This window comes from Triticum dicoccoides, chromosome 7A (assembly GCF_002162155.2).
Source record: "Triticum dicoccoides isolate Atlit2015 ecotype Zavitan chromosome 7A, WEW_v2.0, whole genome shotgun sequence".
Lineage (NCBI taxonomy): Eukaryota > Viridiplantae > Streptophyta > Magnoliopsida > Poales > Poaceae > Triticum > Triticum dicoccoides.
In genome coordinates, this window is record NC_041392.1 from 61,186,967 (window position 1) to 61,205,683 (window position 18,717).

The 18,717-nt window shown below is 44.2% G+C and overlaps 1 protein-coding gene and 1 long non-coding RNA gene across 9 annotated transcripts; both read right to left on the minus strand.

Moving 5' to 3' along the window:
- Positions 1–2,911: 2,911 nt before the first annotated feature.
- Positions 2,912–8,591, minus strand: LOC119327555. 8 transcript variants are annotated; one of them, XR_005158568.1, is made up of 8 exons: positions 8,250–8,591; positions 7,831–7,988; positions 6,340–7,105; positions 5,376–5,530; positions 5,058–5,143; positions 4,240–4,273; positions 3,525–3,679; positions 2,912–3,299 (listed from the first exon to the last, which is right to left on the minus strand). It is a non-coding gene; the product is annotated as an uncharacterized LOC119327555 (long non-coding RNA). The 8 variants fall into 8 exon arrangements; XR_005158567.1 differs by having other exon boundaries at positions 5,376–5,562; XR_005158562.1 differs by having other exon boundaries at positions 5,376–6,249.
- Positions 8,592–11,803: 3,212 nt separating this feature from the next.
- On the minus strand, positions 11,804–13,629 carry LOC119333089 (PHD finger protein ALFIN-LIKE 3-like). Its single transcript, XM_037606110.1, has 4 exons — positions 13,413–13,629; positions 13,270–13,305; positions 12,919–13,141; positions 11,804–12,311 (listed from the first exon to the last, which is right to left on the minus strand). Exons 1-4 carry the CDS (start codon positions 13,627–13,629, stop codon positions 11,804–11,806), a joined length of 984 nt encoding a protein of 327 aa, XP_037462007.1.
- Positions 13,630–18,717: the final 5,088 nt, after the last annotated feature.

An 18,717-nucleotide genomic window follows, 5' to 3' on the forward strand; every position in this document is an offset into this window, starting at 1 on the left:
CACACACACACCAATGAATTAACTGTACTCTCAAACACACTAACATTAATTCCCCCGATGTTGATGTCAACGGTTGAAGGATGCGAGCTATGCATCATGTATGCGAGGGATAAAATACTTAATTAGTAATGTACGTATAGAGGGATAAGAACAATAATATAATATACCTTGGATGAGTCGGCATCAGCGATCGGGTATTCAGCGATTTGTACTCGTTCACGTCCGGCTCTAGAGCTCGACGGATCGGCGATGATGTGCGTGTGCTTGTCCAGTGCCCAAGGTGAGAGCGCAAAGCGTGTTCTGAATACTGGCTAGACACTCGAGCGATTGGGAGGCCCCGGAATAGAAATCGGCGAGACCACGTACTGCTGATCAGAATTAGGAACGGAATTTGAAAAAAATAAGCAGGGACGCAAGTTCTTATCGCGAACAGGACGGCTGCTTCTCCGCATCTAACCTCCTTGATTTTTCGCGAAGTGACGGCGGCGGTGTATGCAGGTTGGAAACTTGGAATTAGTATGCCGCATGATTTCAGGATGGCTACATGATGGAACGTGGAGGAAAGTAGAAAACGAATCCCAAAAATAGAAAAGAAATACGAAGGCCTCGATACGTCATCTGCCGGCGTCCACGCCTGGCCACGGCCCATGGTTTTCCTAGCGCAAGCCCACACGCTATCTGGGGAGGGGCCCCTGGATTCGGGGGCCCCGGGGCGGTCGCCCCCCCTGCCCCCCCTCAGGGCCGGGCCTCACGGGCTAACATAGAGCGCCGGACCACCACATGCGTGTGAGAGCCACGACTTTGCCATCTACCTTGCCGGTGGCTCGCTGTCTTGGCTACTACATCGATCTTCCCACTGTGCAATCAACTTCTTCATGAAGCTCTTCCCAATGGAGGAGGGCTGAGCATATGGCCACGTTTCTCCACGCCAAGCTCGCAGTGTAAGGTCATGTAGCTCCGTCAACAAGTGGCCGAGGCATGTGAGCAACCTAACTGTCCGTCAAGGGCAAGGCTCACTTGGCTACCCCCATTGACGTTTAGTTTAACATTTCTGCTTCGGTAGACCCCTCTTAAATACATTAACGGTTGAGATTACCTCATACTCTTTCATAATAAAGGCCACGATAGTTATTTTAAAAGTACATCATCTTTGAGTTTTTTTTGGAGTAATTACCAAGCTCGGATAGGGTGCACAACTGGGCTGGCCCACCAGACGAGAGGCCACTTGCCTTTTGAGCACGCACGGTAAAAATGCTGGAAAAATAAATAAGAAAACTAGCGCGAAGGGTCGAAATCATAACCTCATCATCCAGTTCGGGGGAGCTAGCCACTCGACGACGCCACCGCTGCTGACAATGTAAATCACGAAATTTACTATTATTTGCTCCCTGTAGTAATTTGAACCACTCAATATTTTTTTAGAATCTTTGTACTACTCAAGTTGTTCAAGGGTTATGTGAGTCTATATTTATTTTGTGTGGAGGAACGTAGTAAGTACCACGTGGATGCATGTGCAAATCTCAAATCGATTTGTGCAAGCTAGACTTGTACACGTGTGCGCGCATGTCATTTCTGCTGATTTCTTCGTGATAGATTCATGCATGTAGTCTAGTGTATGTGTATGTGTCTCCAAACAACCATTGTATCATGTATGTATGTTCCCATTTTTTATAATTTTTGTTCCCAAATTTAAAAAATGATTGCTTTTTAGAAAAGTTGATAAGTTTTAAAAAAGTACGTAGTATGCAATTTGTCTTCAACATAAATTATTGGAAATTTGTTAACAATTTTGAAAAATGTTCAATTTTATAAAATTTTCATACACAATTTAAAACATCAAAATTATTGACAAAATTTCAAGAAGGGGTTACGCTATGAGAAAATATTCATGTTAATTGATAATGACTAAAACTGCAAATAACTAAAGCATTCAAATTAGGAAAAACTACATGCTTATAGATCCATCCGTCTGGCCTAGTCTAGCACACTCCTCTTAACTGGTGTTTTTTTGGACCATGGATAAATGACCCCAACTTCTGGCAGCAGCCTTGCGCGAACATATGAGCCATCCGAGCCAGGTTTAAATGACTTCGACACTGTTTGCACGTTGCCATACGTCTGGCAGGATATCAGACCCTTTTCATTGAGAAAACTCTAGAAAATACAAAAAAAAATTCAAGAATCCAAACAACTTGGCATAACGCCTTGAATTGGTCACACAAGTTGGTGAAAAAACTGGGGCCATTTGACCGATGTGGAAAGACAACGTGCTTTAAAACATACTCTTCTAGCTTTACGAAACACCCTGCATTGAACACGATCTAATTTTGGACATTCTTAAAATGACCTAGGATTTTGCAAGCAAGTGGGCATGCCCGTGGTAGTCATCCATGCCCGGTTTAAATGATTTCCGACACCATATGCAAGTTGCGACAAGTCCGGTCATTTATCTGCCTTTTTCACTTAGAAAACTCCAGAAGATGCAAAAAAAAACGAAAACAGAAACAATTTTGGATTGTGCCTTGAATTGGTCATATAGCAGATGGTAGAAAAAAATTCGGGCCCATTCGAAGGTTGTCGAGATACAACGTGCTTACAAACGGAGCTTTGTCGGCAACCCAAACCCCCTTCATTGAACATGGTACTAGATCGGCAACGCGCCTTGGCGCGAGGGTGCCAGTCCAACCGATATGACCAAGCGGTGAAGACAAGCCACATGATGCATTAGTAGGATAGCAAGTTTAGCACATGTAACGGGACAACTTAATCAAAGAGGTGCTATTTGCCAAAACCCTACTCCCACATGCGTGTGTCTATTAAGTATGGAAATGGAGAGACTATATCAACATGAAAATGTATCAAGGAATTAATCAAAAAAAGCTCAATGATCAAACCCTTGATATAGCTCTTTTTCAATTAACATCTGATATTACTCAATATACCCCAGGATGGAAATATATATGATATAACTCAAAGAGTAGGTGATGGTAGAAACTCACAACAGTAATCACCCCGTAAAATATCTAAAAGATGGCCCTATCTACATGCCATCGGCGCATTTGTTATACAATGTGACGTGAAATACCTAAGCAAGGTTTAGTATGATAGAAACCAAAAGCAGGCCATAGTATTAGTCCCAGGTAACTTATTTACACTGTTTTTCATACTGCACGATAGTAAACTACATGGTTGACTATTGGATATATAACTTTGTCCACACGCCTTCATTCAATTTGGTTGATATATAACTTTGTCCACAATCCTTCATTTGATTTGCTTGCATGTTGTGACACACGGGTCTGCTAAAGGGCATGTTGTGTTAGGCAAACTATTCAAATAGTGCGTCTCATGGACAGGGAGAAAATAATTTAGTCTATATGAAGGAGAATCACTCTGGATAATATACAATGATCTGGATACAGTGTAGCCTCTTTAACATAAAAGAATATAAAAGATAAAATTAAAATTATTTTATCTTAGTATTCTACATGGCCTACAATGGGCAACAGATAAGAATCACAAACCTATGGTGACACAAGAAGCCTCTGAAGCAAAGAAGGTGGCTCAGCGATCACTTGAAAAGCGAAAGAGGTGGCACACTGGCCTACATCTCCTCAAGCTCTGCATGGTGCCCATCAATAAGGTAAGAGTCCATGAAACCACACATAATTATTTTTGCCTGCAAAGTCACAACACAAATAACCATGGGATCTTATTTTCTAGAAAATGATCAACAATTAGAATGCTAGATCTTGGCAACAACAACATAATACTCCCTCCGTTTCTTTTTGCTCCGCGTATAAGATTTGGTAAAAGTCAAACTACACAAAGTTTGACCAAATTTATATAAAAAAATACGAACATCTACAATACTAAAACTATAAAGTATGAAAATACGTCTCATGGTGCATCTGATAATATTGATTTCAGTGAATGTTTATATTTTTTAATATAAAATTAGTCAAACTGCACAAAGCTTGACTTTGACCAAACCTTATATGCGGACTAAAAAGAAAGGGAGCGAGTACATACTTCCATATCAGAGACATAAAGTTCTTAATTCTGAAACAATGCGCTTCTAAAATCTTCTATCTATCAACAACATAGTATTAGTGGTTGTGCTTTCAGCAACATAAACATGCAATTAGAGACGTGCAACAATAGTACAGACACGTTATATAGTAAAAGCCTAGAAAAGAAATCAATCTGAGTCACAGACTGAAGGTAGAGAAACCTCACCGACTAAGGTAGGTATACATATGCTCAACTCAACCTGGAAAGAGACACAACCAATAGAAACTCAACATAAGTTAGTTTTCGTGAGAAACAGAACCAATAGAAGCTGAATAAAGCAACAGAAGGAACCAATAGATAACTTTATCGGCACCCAACATATATGGTTCAATTGTCTTTCAACTAAAATATATATGCAAAGGTGGGTTTGGTTACCTTGCATTAATTTAACAGAAATGAATTTTGCTTCCCACGGAAACACAAACATGAACATAATTAGTGCAAGTCCGGTGCATGATTCATTTTTTTGAACAAAATGTATATGCAAAGGTGAGTCTGGTTATCTTGCAGTACTTTAACAGAAATATTTTTGGCCTCCCACTGATAGGCAAACATGAACATGTACTACTTAAAAACACAGATAATCTGGAATCAAATAGCAGTTACCAAAAAAAAAATTGCTTCCAATTGGAACACAAACATGAACATATTTAGTGCAAGTTCAGAAAACAATTCAAGTTTTTCTGACAAAAACAGATGCAAAGGTGAGTCTGGTTATCATTCAGTAAGTTTCTCTGAACAAATCATGCAGCAGCAATAGTGACAACAAAGCTATTAACTATATGAATGTCATATAAAAAACAGAGTTTAAATCATCACACTGTACTACTTATTTACTGCTATCTGTAAGCATCTACAAACCCTATATTAGTGTTTACATCTGTGAGTACTTCCTTTGATTATAAAAATTGCGGATTCACACTGATCATATATTTGCAGCATCCAGTAAAGCCAGAGAGGGGACATGACGTATATCAGCTGACCTGTGCAAGTGCTCGGAGACAGCTGTTAGTGGAACGGCTGAACCTAGCGAGCCATGAACCTAGATCTCTTAGCCAGCCATCGCGACCTGAACAGATCCAAGAAATTTCAGAGTACCTCAAAGCTCGACGCATAAGTTTGGCAAAAACGAATAGACCAAAAACACAGAGTCTGATAGATCAGAAATAGAGCAAGTCATTTATATAGAAAGCAACACACTCACAGGTCATTCATAATAATTAGATCATGTCATTCGTACAAAAAGAGACTGAAGGTTGAGTAGTGCATTAGAGGGTAGCCGCACAGTGCAGGAAACATACACTAGAGGGTAGCCGTGCACTGCAGAAAACATATCCCACTGCTATGGACAAAAGTGTAGAAAAGCACAGTCCACTCATTGTGTTCTGTGAGTACATCCTTCGATGATAAAAGGCTCTATGAATTTCAAGATGGTCCAACATGATATAAAGTGATCCTGGCCAAGAATATCACAATAGTGTGGTCAACCTGAGTCGTCGAAAATGATTTAGAGACAACATAAGTAAGTGGTTGAAATATATATAAGCAACAAAAGAAAGTACATGCGAACGACAACAGACAAATTTCAATTGGATTTCTTGCACAAACAGAAATGCATGATACAAAGCAGAAGTTGATAACTTTCGGCAAACCTTGATTGGTGGACGAACCCAATAATAACTTAAAACTTTGACATCATATTCTGCTTGGTTTCTTTATAATTCTTTTTAACATGAGAATGCAGGAAACTCATTTCCTTGTGAAACATCATACGTTGATGGATACCCCATGGAGTAAGATCCATAGATATGGCATGTCACTTTTTCTTGTTGCTAGAAACATGTATCATTTCCACTCCCTTCTCAATGAAATGAAACACAAAGGTCCCTTGCGTTTTCTCAAAAAAAACATAATAGAAGTTGCAGAATATATAATGCGTAGAGCCACACACAGCAAAAGTTAACTCTTAGTTATAACTTTTTCTAAGTATTATCTCTGTATGCCTAGCTGCTGGCTGCAGTACATATAAAGCTCGGCAAGTATGGAACGCACACGGTACTGATCTGCTGATAACTACAAGAAAGTTAATTAAGTGGCTTGCTTGTTGATGACTTGCAACATCTTCCCTAGTGAGTTTCTCAACATTCATGAGCTCAAGTATCCTTTTCGGCACACCTTTTGCATAAACATGAAAGAATAGTGAGGAACAAAGTTACTCCAGAAAATAAGTAGAAACAGAGAAGGGAGGTACTGGTAAGTTCTTACTGTCAATTCCAAGATGGTTGACAGCAGAGATGAATTTTCTATGCACAGAAGCGGCGTCGTGCCCAGGATCAGCAGCACGACCAAGGACAGGCACATGTATAGCAGCGGCTGCATGCCCAGGATCAGCACCACGACCAGGGACACGGCCACGAACACCCCTACCACTTGAGCGAGGTATGGCGCCATGCCCAGCAGCAGGCACCCGCCGAGCGCCACGCCCGCGCCTGGCGATAGGCTCAGCTCCAGCAGCAGGCGCGCACCAACTCACACCCCTACGCCTGTCACGAGGCTCATCTCCAGCGGCAGGCACCCGGCAAGCAGCAACATGATCAGAAACAGGAGCACGCCCTATATTAGAACCTCCACGGCCAGTGGCTCGTCCACGACGACCAGCAGACCGCCCGCGGCCACGCCCACGACCACCTACCAACCCAACACCATGGCTTGAGCATGAGCCGCAACCGGACCATGCGCAATGGCAACAAACCAACATCATCATACACACACGCTCGAAAAATAAGAAGCAAGAACCACGTAAGTATACATCGGAGCATAGCAGCAACACACCTTGTCTCAGAATAATTTATAGAAAAGGCATTTGGACACGACTGAGTAAGATGAAAGTGGAACTTGAAGAATAATAAACTATGAAAAGAACTCTTGAGAGACTAAATATCAAAATGACCGAGCAATTGGACATTAGTACCTTGGGTCTAGCTGCTTGTTAACAAAAAGATCCAGTTGAGTTATAAGATGTGCCGACGACCTGGATAGATAATTTATATAGAAAGATTATTTGTGGTTGATTTTGCAATGAAATTTCAAGACCGACTTTTGCATTGCATTGCGGCGCGGCGCTGATTGCTCGTCTAAAAAATTGCACTACCTCTTAGAAGTACATGGACTATTTCCTTTGAATCAACCATTGACCTGAATCTGTGAATTTGTGCTTTTATGAGTAGGTCTTGTGCAAGGAATATACTAAGGTGTGTAGTTTCCCGCACGCAAAAGAAAGAAAAAGACCCATCTGCCTTCAGCTAGAGGGTGAAGCGAAGCCATTTGACTCTGATGTCAGGTTAAAGGTTCGGCGGTTGAGCGAACTGAAGTCCATTACCAAGGGGTGGGGGGCATTTGCAAAGAAATATAAGATGAAAGAAGGAGATATCTGCCTTGTCCAACGGGACATCAACAGTAGGAGGCTTATGTTTAAGATTCATCTGATTAGGTCATGCCTTGTGCATCAGAACATCAACAGTAGATGGCTTATGTTCAAGATTTATCTAATTAGATCAGAGTGAGCTGTAAATAGCTAGATAAACTGATGTAGAGTGTAAACTACACAGCCTGCGATGACACCAAGTTATATTAGTAACCTTGTCAATGGCAACATCCGTTTAGAAGCAGCACTGTCCACTTTTAGTATCCATGCATGTTTAATGTAGTTGACTGATGCCACCAAAACAATTGACCATTTCCAGGTACAAAACTGACCTGCCCTGAATGGAGGGACACCGCAAAGAAGGATGTAAAGAATCACTCCTGCACTCCAAACATCAACCTCTTGGCCATAGTTTCTCTTAGATATCATGCCAATGTACACATCTGGAGCCTGTAATAAGGACTTCCAACAATCTCAGTGAACCGTTCACCTACACATCACCGAACAATTAGCAGATTAGGCAAACAATGCAAAGTAGAAATAGACAGTATAAGACATTTTGTGTAACTAAATAACACACATGATGACAATCCTATGGCCTCAGACTTGTCTTAGATATCATGCCAATGTACAGAGACATATCTATAAAGCACTGAACCCCACAGCATCTGCTGCACCAAATCTGAGAGAAAAGGAAGAAGAGGAGAGGGTGAGAGCCAGAGCGGATCGGAAAGGAGGAGGGTGAACTCACTGGAAGCAGAGGAGGCCCAGCCCGATGTGCCCCTGCAAGGCTGCACCTCGTGGCCAGTGGGAAGCATAACCACATGTGAGGGCGAGGGAGGAGACGGAGAGGAGCCGTCGGAATCCACCGGAGCCGCGCCGGCGGTGAAGGCACTGCCCAGCCTGAAACCCTAGCCATGGCTGAGGGTCGCGAGGGAGCGTGAGAGGCCGTGCGTCGTGGTTCTAGCCGGACAGGAAGAAGAGGCGGAGCAAGGGGAGGTCGTCGGCGCGGGGAGGAGGCGCCGTGCAGCGTGAGGTCCGGGACGGGGGCCGAGGCGAGCGGCAGTGACGGCAGCGGCGCGATGGTAGGGTGTACGGCAGATCGAGGGAGGTCGAGTTGGGGATTGGTCGCTCCCCCTCGCCTCATCGATCCGCAGGCCAATCAGCCACCAACACGTTTCCACGGGCCCATGAAAAATCCCAGCTTTGCCCTCGGTGAGACCTAATAATTACAGGCAGTGGCACGAAGTTTTGACACTGTTTCGATCTACAGTGACTCACCTCGATCTAACAGACTGTATCTGCTCATCTCGTGATCAGGCGGACGAGAACACATCAAGGACCAGATCCGACGGCCAAGATCCGACGACGAGAACACATCTCCCGGTATGTATCTTACGATAGTTGTGGACATTCTTGAAATGACACCAACTTTTTCAAGAAGGTGTCCATGCACATGGTAGTCATCAATGCTAAGTTTGAATGATTTCTGACACGGTATGCAAGTTGCGACACGTCCGGCCATTTATCTACCTTTTTTGTCTGAGAAAACTCTAGAAAATGCAAAAATTTTGTCAAAAACCAAAACAGCATGGCATGGTGCCTTGAATTAGTCATAGAAGATGGTGGATATTTTTTGGGGCCATTTGAATGATGTCGAGAAACGGTGTGCTCTCATAAAGAGGCTTCTGGGCAACGTAAACACCTTTCATTGAGCATGGTCTAGTTTTGGACATTCTTAAAATGTTACCAACTTCTTCAAGGAAGTGGGCATGCCCATGGTAGTCGTCCATGCCAGATTTGAACGATTTCTGGCACCATATGCAAGTTGCGTCATGTGTGACCATTCATCGGCCTTTTATGACCAAAAATACTCCAGAAAAGGCAAAGTTTGTCGAAACTAAAACAACTTGACATGATCCCTTGAATTTGTCGTACAAGTTCATGGAAAAAATTAGGATCATTTAAAGGATGTCGGAAACAACGTGCTCTGAGGCGGAGCCTTCTAGCCTAACCGAACACCATCCATTAAGCAATGTCTATTTTTGGACATTCTTCAAATGACCTCCAACTTTTGTAAGCATGTGGGCATGCCAATGCGTGGCCTCCATGTCAGGTTTTAACGACTCCCGATACCGTATGCAAGTTTGCGACACGTCCTGCCATTTATCGCTCTTTTTTGATCGAGAAAATTTCAAAAAATGCAAAAAAATATCAAAAACCATAACAACTTGGCATTGTACCTTGAATTGATCGTACAAGGGCATGGAAAAATCGGGTCATTTCAAGGATGTCGGGATACAGGGTTCTCTCAAGCGAAACCTTGTGGCCACCCGAACACCCTCCGTTGGATTTTTTAGCCATTCATGAAATGGTCTTAACTTTTGCTACCAGGTGGGCATGCCCATGATAGGAATATATGACAGGTTTGATGTAAAAATATATTTAAAATTACTATCTAAAGAAGTAACCAAGTTTTAAACACAATAATAAAGTTCAAAAAGAAGAAAATGAATTAACATGAAAAGAGAATAAAAATATATAAAAGAAAAGAATGCTTAGGCTTTGGCCCAACTAGGCGATAGCATCGCTCCTTTTAGGCGCCTATTAGGCCGGCCTAAACGTTCGAAGATTTTAAAAAGCACATCAATTTTTAGAAAAATGTTCACGGATTTGAAATTTTTTTTTTATAGATTTTCAAAAAAAAGTTTACCAAAGAAAGATGCAAAAAAATGTTCCTGATTTTGGGAACCTCAGCTTGCCAGCTGGATTTTAAAAAACACATCGTATGTGAAAAAAAATTCATCAATTTTGAAAAAAAATCACATGTCTTGGAAAAGGGTTCATGGATTTTTATCAAGAAAATTAAGGACTCGAAAAAAGTTCACAGATTTGGAAACTATTTGATAAATTTAATAGAAGTTCATGACTTTTAAAAAAGGAGAGAAAAATGGGAAAAAGTAGGGAAGAAACAGATGAAAAGTCGGCCAACAATAATTGGAAAACCACTGCGTATTATAACTAAGATAGTTGTCATACCTATAAATGTCACAACTAGTAACGTGGTCTGTTGGTTACCTTGTTTTATAGTCTAACGTGCTGGCTGCACAAACTTTAAGTGAAGAGAAGAAAAAAGGTAAACATACTACATATATACATACCTATCGACAACTCATCATATATATGAAAGTGTGAAAAGTCCATATTACCCTTTATATGCTTTGTAGGGGGTGTCTACCGAACTCAAGTTTCATTTCTTCCTTTGAGATTAAAAAAAATCATTCTCTCTATACATGAGCATATATCTGCTATCTTACTTAAATGTTTTTGACATGTATTTGTAAGTTCTGTTTTTAAAATTACTGCATCTGATCCAAATTAATTAACACTGCTTTAGTACATCAAAGGGACCTCCCTTAATTTGTAGGCAACACAAAAAAGGGAATTTTGCGGGTAAAAACAGCACCAGACCACAGTTCAAAAATTATAGGGTTTGGGGGGGTTCGTGCAAGGAACCGGGACAAATGAATCCAGACAAACCGGGACCAATGCCCACGAGGCCCCGGCCGCCCCCCCGGGCTCACGAATCGGGACTAATGGGCTGGCCAGGCCCCAACCAAAGCTCTGTTTTCTACTAGTGGTAAATCTCAGTTACCATGAATTCACACTGCTCATTAAGTCCAAAATTGAAGCGCAGAATATTAATAAATAAGTGCGTACTCAAATTTAAGATCTGGCTATATATACATTAAGAAATGAGAATGAGAATAGTTGGATGTTTTTATGTTACTCCCTCCATTTTTATATACAAGGCCACTATCAAAATAACAATTTGCAGATATATAAGGCCACTAACACCAATCGATGCAATATTAATGGTGTTTGCCTCGTAGTACTAGTAAAGGAGGACATTAACTACCCCTTGTATGCATGCGGGAGTGAGAGCATTGGCTTGATGTGCATGAAAGAGAAGAATACACATTAATTTACACGACAAACAAGGAGATAAACTGCCTTGCAACATTGACTTAGAAGACATTAACTTTTGCCTTGGTACCTGCAATATGAGTTTGTGGCCTTGTATACAAAAATGGAGGGAGTATCTCCTATCAGACTCACATGTCTTTGAACACACATAATTTTCTTACAGTGACTAATTTGTAAAGTGAATTCTGTAAAAATATATCCAAATCCCCATCAAATGCAAAAATAATGGACCGCCTCTCTCACTACTTTTGTACTTAAGCATTTTCCATATAAATGGGACCGCATACCCTACAATAAAAAAAGGGTGCATATAGTATTCTACTCTCTGGTATCTTCGAGGGTGCAGTCAGGACACTTGTAATCCTTGATATGTGCTGATTTAGAAGCAGTTATCTTCACACATCTGCCATGGAACCACAGATCACATACGTTACAGCAGATCCAAAACCCATTGGCATGGTACGGAGCACCACACTCTCCGCAAAAGTATCGCTTGCTAACTTCCTGATCCTCTTCATCTTCTTCAGCAAGCATCCTATAGTTCTTGTTTGGATCGGACACGTTTTGCCAGGAGTCTTGAGATAGTTGTGGCACGTTCTCTTCAACAGGTGTTATAGACTTTATGTTTGGATTGGACACATTTTCCATTAAGTCTGGAGATTGTGGCACGCTGTCTTGAGCAGGTGCACCCGAATATTCATTTGGATTGTACACATTTTGCATCAAAACTGGAGATGGTGGCGTAGGTAGCCAAACAATCTTGTGGAAGTGATACAATGTTCGATAGACAGTTGGCAAATTGTTCATCATATCAAATAAACGCATCCTGAAAGGAGTGAAGGAACATCATCGAATCAGTAATAGGATGTGTAAGCAATATATCACACATGACGTTCTTTCATGCATAGTGGAACTAAGCTCTAAAATCAGTAATTATTTAAAGAGAAGATCAACGTCATCCAGAAAAAGAATAGTTCATCATTTAACAATGATCCTCTAACAATTGCTTGTGCATGACGACTGGTCTATTGCGGCTGTTTCCCCCCTCCCATTTCTCAACAGAAAATTTATATCAAAATAGGAGAAAACAACATATAATGTATTGTTTTTAAAGAGAATCTTTTAAAGACATGTTTGAAATCATAGGAATTGCACACTGTTTTTCCTACCACATTCAACTGACATTCTTCTATGATTACATGCTTAATTAAATCGGTTACCGCCCCGTTTCTCATGTGTGCATTAAACATATAAAAGGCTTAAATTTTACTCTACACGCGCATAAAAAAGAACTGTTGAATGCATCCTTCTACCTGAAATGAAATACATAGACTGTAGTTATTTGATACTCCCTCCATTCCATAATATAAAAGCGTCTTTGACACTAGCTAGAGAACTCTCTTATATGATGGGATGAAGGGAGTAGTGCATACCTGTGATTGGCGTTGAGGCAAGCGGCAAAGAAAAATGCGACGCTGATGAGCCACGAGTCAGCGCGTTGGGCAATGAACTCGAGCCAGGCAAAAGGGCTTATGTAATCCGGCCGGAAGTTGACGCCCAGAGTCGCCTCCGGCATGTCGGGTGGCGCCAACTCATCCGGCCGCTTCAACTCCCAGCTCCCGTCCGAGTGGCCGTACAAGCACAGTGCTTTTTTACCTGCACGTACGTAGAACATGAAGCCCGGTGATTGGCAGACACGTGGATCCACAGTGTTTTTTTCTTATTGTCGAAAATGGATCTAATAAGATTTCATGCATCCGGCCCAGCAAAGCAGGATCTCTTACCTGGCTCACATAACAGACCATATAATTCCTCCTGATCTGCACGCACGGCAACAAGCAGAGGAGAAACCCTGGCGTCAGATCGATCTGCACGTCTCACGGAGACAATGGTGATAACTAATTAAGAAGGGTGCTACGGCCGTTACCGGTGGCGAGGGCTCGGACGAGGGCGCTGCGGCGGGCAGAGAAGTCCTCGTAGATTTCCTCCACGGTGCGTGGCCCTCTCATTGGGTCGACGACGATGGCGTCCCCAGCATGAAGCGCCGGAGGCGGGGTTGGTGAAGGCCGCCCCTCAACGTCCACCGTGAGACGAGGCCTGGTGGGAGTGGGGTTGGAGGAGGGGCCGGCGCCAGATGCATCCATGCTTGGGACGAGATCTGGGCGAGGTTCGCTGGGGGTAGGCTAGCAAGAGAGGAAGGGAGAGGGAGGGAGTGCTAGCCGGCCGGGCGTCTAAGAGGGTGGAACGGGGGAGGACGCGGGCGGGTTATTAATTTCCTTTTCCTGTTTCTGGGCGGGAAGTATTGGTTTGCGTTTCTTTCCCGTTTCTGGCCGCGCCGGCCAGGTGCCAGCAGGCCTGCAATTAGTAGAGAATGGCTGGCGGTGCAAATCCTAGGTCTGCTGACGTGGTGGCCGGATCAGAACCCATGATGTCATTTCCCCCTCGTTTATTTTCTTTGTTGTGAAATGCACGATATGATGCTTGTTAGCCCAAGCGGAGCTTTGCCCGGGAAGGGAAGCTTGGTGCCGGATGCAAGCGAGCGAAAGGAAAAGTGAGAGAGAAAGGAGAAATATGTGGTTCTCGCTACAATCTCTCTTACTCCAGATTGAAGCGTTCCATTGATTATATGTTGTACAGAGCACATAAAACATATCACGTCTATAACTACCTACTACCTAGACTAAGACCATACCATGTCATACCAATGAGAGTGGATGAGTACCACTCTACACTACCATGCCATCTATGTCATGATGGGCTGCCTCATGTGTAGTCAACACATGGGTCCCCACTTTGGGCCAACCCATGTGCAGACTGCTACATGGGGCTTGCCGGGAGACGAGGTTGAACCCAACATTCTCCCCTCAACCCTGTCGCCGGGGTTGGACAACAACGATTCCGATCTTGTCGTGCAGTTTCTGAGACCGGACGCGGCCAAGAACCTTTGTCAGGATGTCGGCCTTCTGCTCACCAGTCCCGACGAACTTAATGTTCACCCTGCCCTTCTAGACGCAGACATGTACGAAGTGATAGCGGAGATCGATGTTCTTATTTTGGTCGAAACACTGGATTCTTGCAGAGAGAGATCACCGAGTTTTTGTCAACTAACATGAGCTCAGGTGCGGTGTCTTAATCCAGTATTTCACTGAGGAGGCGAGACAACCAGATTCCATGGCAAGTTGTTGTTGCTGCAGCGATGTACTCCACCTTGCATGAAGATGCGACCACCACCTTCTGCCTCATGGATTGCTAGCTGATGGGGCTACTCCCAAGAAGAAATAGCATGCCCGAGGTGCTTTTCCGGGAGCCCATGTCACCTGCATGGTCAGAATCGCTGTAGCCGAGTAGGTTCTCGCCGCCGCCACGGTGATGCACGTATTCGAGGGTGAGCTTACCCAGGATTTATCAGAGCAGGTGCTTGACGGCAGCAAGGTGATCGCATGACGTGGCTTCCATGTACCTGCTAAGCTATCCCGACAACGAATGCAATGTCCAGCCGGCTGTGCATGAGGTATCTGAGGCACCCGATAATGTTGCCGTAGAACGTAGCATTCATCGTCTTCTCGGGGCTTTCCCCGTTGAGCTTCAGCCACGCTTCCAACAAAGCATGCACAGCGTGGCAATTCTCCATGCTTGCCTGCTCGAGCATCTTTGCGGCATAGGTCACTTGCATGATCATCGTGGGACCACGCTCCTGGTTCACCTCCAGGTCAAAGTCGAGGTAGTTCTATCTCAACCTGGGGTGTTGCAGTACGCCGGGTACTCAACGGTAAAAGAGCTGCTCACTGTTGTCTCCCTGGGTGCCTCTCAATTCCAGTGTGCGTCCTCGTTGAAGACCATGTCCTGGGAGATGCGCACACGCTTGGCGATGTCGTGTATCTTGTATGCCCTGGAGCTTGTTTCCTAGCCCATGAACACCACTGGGGTGCTCCTTTCGTCAAACTTCGTTAGTGGTGGGCATGCCATCCTGACATGCCCAACCCAGCCAAAAATGTGGAAGAAGCGTACGTCGGGCATCATCCCTTAGCACGCCTAGTAGGGCATCTTGCCATTGATACTCCTTGTGAAGTAACGGTTGAGGATGAAGATGGCTGTGAGCACGACCTCTCCCGAGAAAATGGTCGTCACCTTCTTTTACTTGAGCAAGCAGCATGCCATCTTGAGCACCATCTGGTTCCTTCGCTCGATAACGCCGTTCTGCTATGGGGAGTATGGGTCCATAGATGTCATTGTACCCCTTTGTCGTCGAAGTGCTTGTAGAAGGTGGCCAACGTGAGCTCGCACCATGATCCATGCACAGCACACGCAGCTTGATGCTTGACAATGGCTCTCTCCACCTCATCCTTGGAGACAAGGAGCATCGCCATATGAACCTGTTATAGTCGTTGACATGTAATAGGATGTAGGGATGCCCACCTGACGTCGCCGGGGTGATTGGACGGTAGAGGTCCCCATGAACCAGCTCCAGGGGCTTCCTTGCCCTGTATTTTTCCTTATCAGGGAAGGGCATGCGCCACTGCTTCCTGGCAAGGCATGCATCACACCACTCATTAGCGTGTGCGATGTCAGGGAGCCCATGAACGAGCTCTCCTCGGGCCATCTTTCACATAACCATCAGAGTGCTGGTGCCCAAGCCGGGTATGCCAGCGTCACCCCTCAAAGAGGTGTCCCGCGGCAAGGCACATGGGATGGATGGAGTGGAAGAAGAATTTCTACAGGTGATTCGCTCCTCGAGTTACCTCGATGAATAGCCTCCTATGCTGGTCTCACACGGTGAGCACCCCACAATGGATGGTGATGACGTACTAGCTCGTCGAGCTAGCCAATGCTCACGAAGCCGCTCTTGAGCGCTGGGATGAAGAAGACATCCGTGAACGCCCTGTGATATCAACCCCTTTCTGAGCATATTCACCTCCTTCACATGACTAGGCAACCTCATCTCCTTTCAGCCGACTCAAAATTACATCAAGCTTAATTAGCATTTATCTCTTGAATTAGACCATTCATGCAAAATTTCTTTTCTGATTGCAATAGGGGACCTATCCAATTTTCTCATGTTTGCTTTAAGGAAGGAAAGCAATTGTACTTGCTATACGAACACTCCTGATTCTCCATAATAAACTTGTAAAGCCATAAATATACTTGAAAGAGATGGATATACACTTCAACAAGTTCACTAAATCATGGAGGAGCAATAGATGTACACTTGTCTCCGTTGTTCATTTCTACGATCATCCACTGAGATATAGTTGTTCTTGTAAGACAAGTAGGACTTTGAGATTGTATAGGTTGAGTAAGCATATTTTTGCTATTTTAAGTTGGCATTCGTTGTAACCATTTGCATGTAATAAGTAAGATTATATTTGTGTGTACCTTCGAATTTGTAACCTTGCAACTGAAGATGACTTCTTATTTTCTTATGTTTCGGGAGATTAAAATAGTTACCTGGGAAATTCAGGAGGGACGTGTTTTCTCAACATTGACTTCATTTCGTTTTGACAATCAGCATTTTTTTTCTCATTCAGAGCTCAGTGGTTTAATAAATATCTTCTGCATTCCTTTTCATAAATCATATAAAATGTCATCCGGTCAATCACTAGTGTTTTAATTTGACATTTGCGCATTTCGGGTTTATTTTGTTCTTGAAACATAAATAATATGAGTTGTAATTACTTTCTGTGGTTATATTGTCTTATGAGTTGTTTCAGCAAATGCATAATGCATTTTTATTTGTGTTAGTATCATCTCTGTGTCATTTGCATTATTTGATGGCTACAAAATGCACTGAATTTATATAACACTCTTGGCAAATTTGCCCATGTTTGAACTAGTGATGTTGAGTTTAGTTTAATCCGAATTTAGTCTAATATCAGTTTCCCCCCTGCTGCCAAAGTGCCAAAACAAACCTTTTCTTTCGACTAAATAGTAGCATATATAGTCTGTTCGTCATCTAAACCATTATTGTATTGTAGCACTTTGTTTCTGAATCTCAATTCAGTAATTCCATATTGTACACTGAACACTTCAGCTGGGATTCTTGCATTGTTACCATGGTGTACTTCGATGTTCTTGATGGCCGTGGTGATGCTGCGAGGCGTGCTACAATGGTCGTGGCGATGCTTCAACGACCATAACAATGGTTCGATGGACATGGCAACGAGGCATGATACGGCGACACCGACGGCCGAGGCGATGCTGCAAGGCATGCTTCAATGGCCGTGGCGATGAGGCGTACTTCGATGGTGTCGACGGCCATGGTGATGCTTCGACGACCACGGCGATGGTTCGATGGACACGGCGATGAGGCATGCTACGACAACATCGACGACCGTGGCGATGCTGCAAGGCATACTTCAATATCAGTGGCGGCGAGGCATACTTCAATGGCGCCGACGGCCACGCTGATGGTTCGACAACGTTGCGAGGCATGCCGCGCGGACGGGGTGTGCTTCAATGGCGTCGACGGCCGCAACTGTGAGGCGTGCTAGGACGTTACCGCTCATGCTATTCCGAGCAGTGCATGGGTGTCGTTACTGCAATGGCGTGCACTGTGGACGAGCGGTGCGTGCTAAGGAGAATAGCGTCCCTGATAAGACGCATCGGAAGGCCCAACCGGCGGTTGTTCTTTGAATCACTGCAGGCGGATGGCGCCTAGTGTCCATCATATTTTGCCCTGGTCTTCGTCCGGATGAGTGCCAACTCCAATGCTCCTTTCCCAACTCTAGTTCATTTTTTGAGATCGCGCACATCCACTTTCCCAAAAAGAAAAAGAAACTGGCACTCTCACCACGTCCCTGCGAGCGGTATGGGAGAATCCTAGCACCGCCACCATCGGGGAATCCCACCTTCCTCCATTGCCCTAGCCGGTGGGCACGGTCGAGCGAAGCCCATGCGGCAGGGGGTGGGGGAGAGGCTTTTCCTCCCCTCTTGTCTGGACTCATGGGTAGCCCGGCTCGGCCCTCTATGGCGGGGCCGAGCAGTGGCTGGGGAAAAGATGAATACACTGGGAGGTGGTAGCGTGATGCTCAAGTGGGCGACTCGGTCGGCATTGCTATGTTGGTGGTGCAGACAGCGTGCAGCAACGAGCAAGGACGATGGCCCGACTTAGTCGGCGATTGTGCGCAAAGCGACACCCGCTCCTTGGTCCCCCTTCCTCTGTGCTGGTCTGGGTCGTGTTCTTGGCGGCTTTGGCATCTAGATTGGGTCTCAGCCCTAAACTGATGTCTTGGTGG

What these genes read in the sequence shown, in the direction of transcription:
- LOC119333089 (XM_037606110.1), bottom strand. Translation starts at nt 13,629, where the DNA reads ATGGATGCATCTGGCGCCGGCCCCTCCTCCAACCCCACTCCCACCAGG. An exon ending in CGTCCGAGCCCTCGCCACCG is followed by an intron (nt 13,306 to 13,412) that starts GTAACGGCCGTA and finishes CCGTGCGTGCAG; the next exon opens with ATCAGGAGGAATTATATGGT. An exon ending in TGCCTCAACGCCAATCACAG is followed by an intron (nt 12,312 to 12,918) that starts GTATGCACTACT and finishes CACTCCTTTCAG; the next exon opens with GATGCGTTTATTTGATATGA.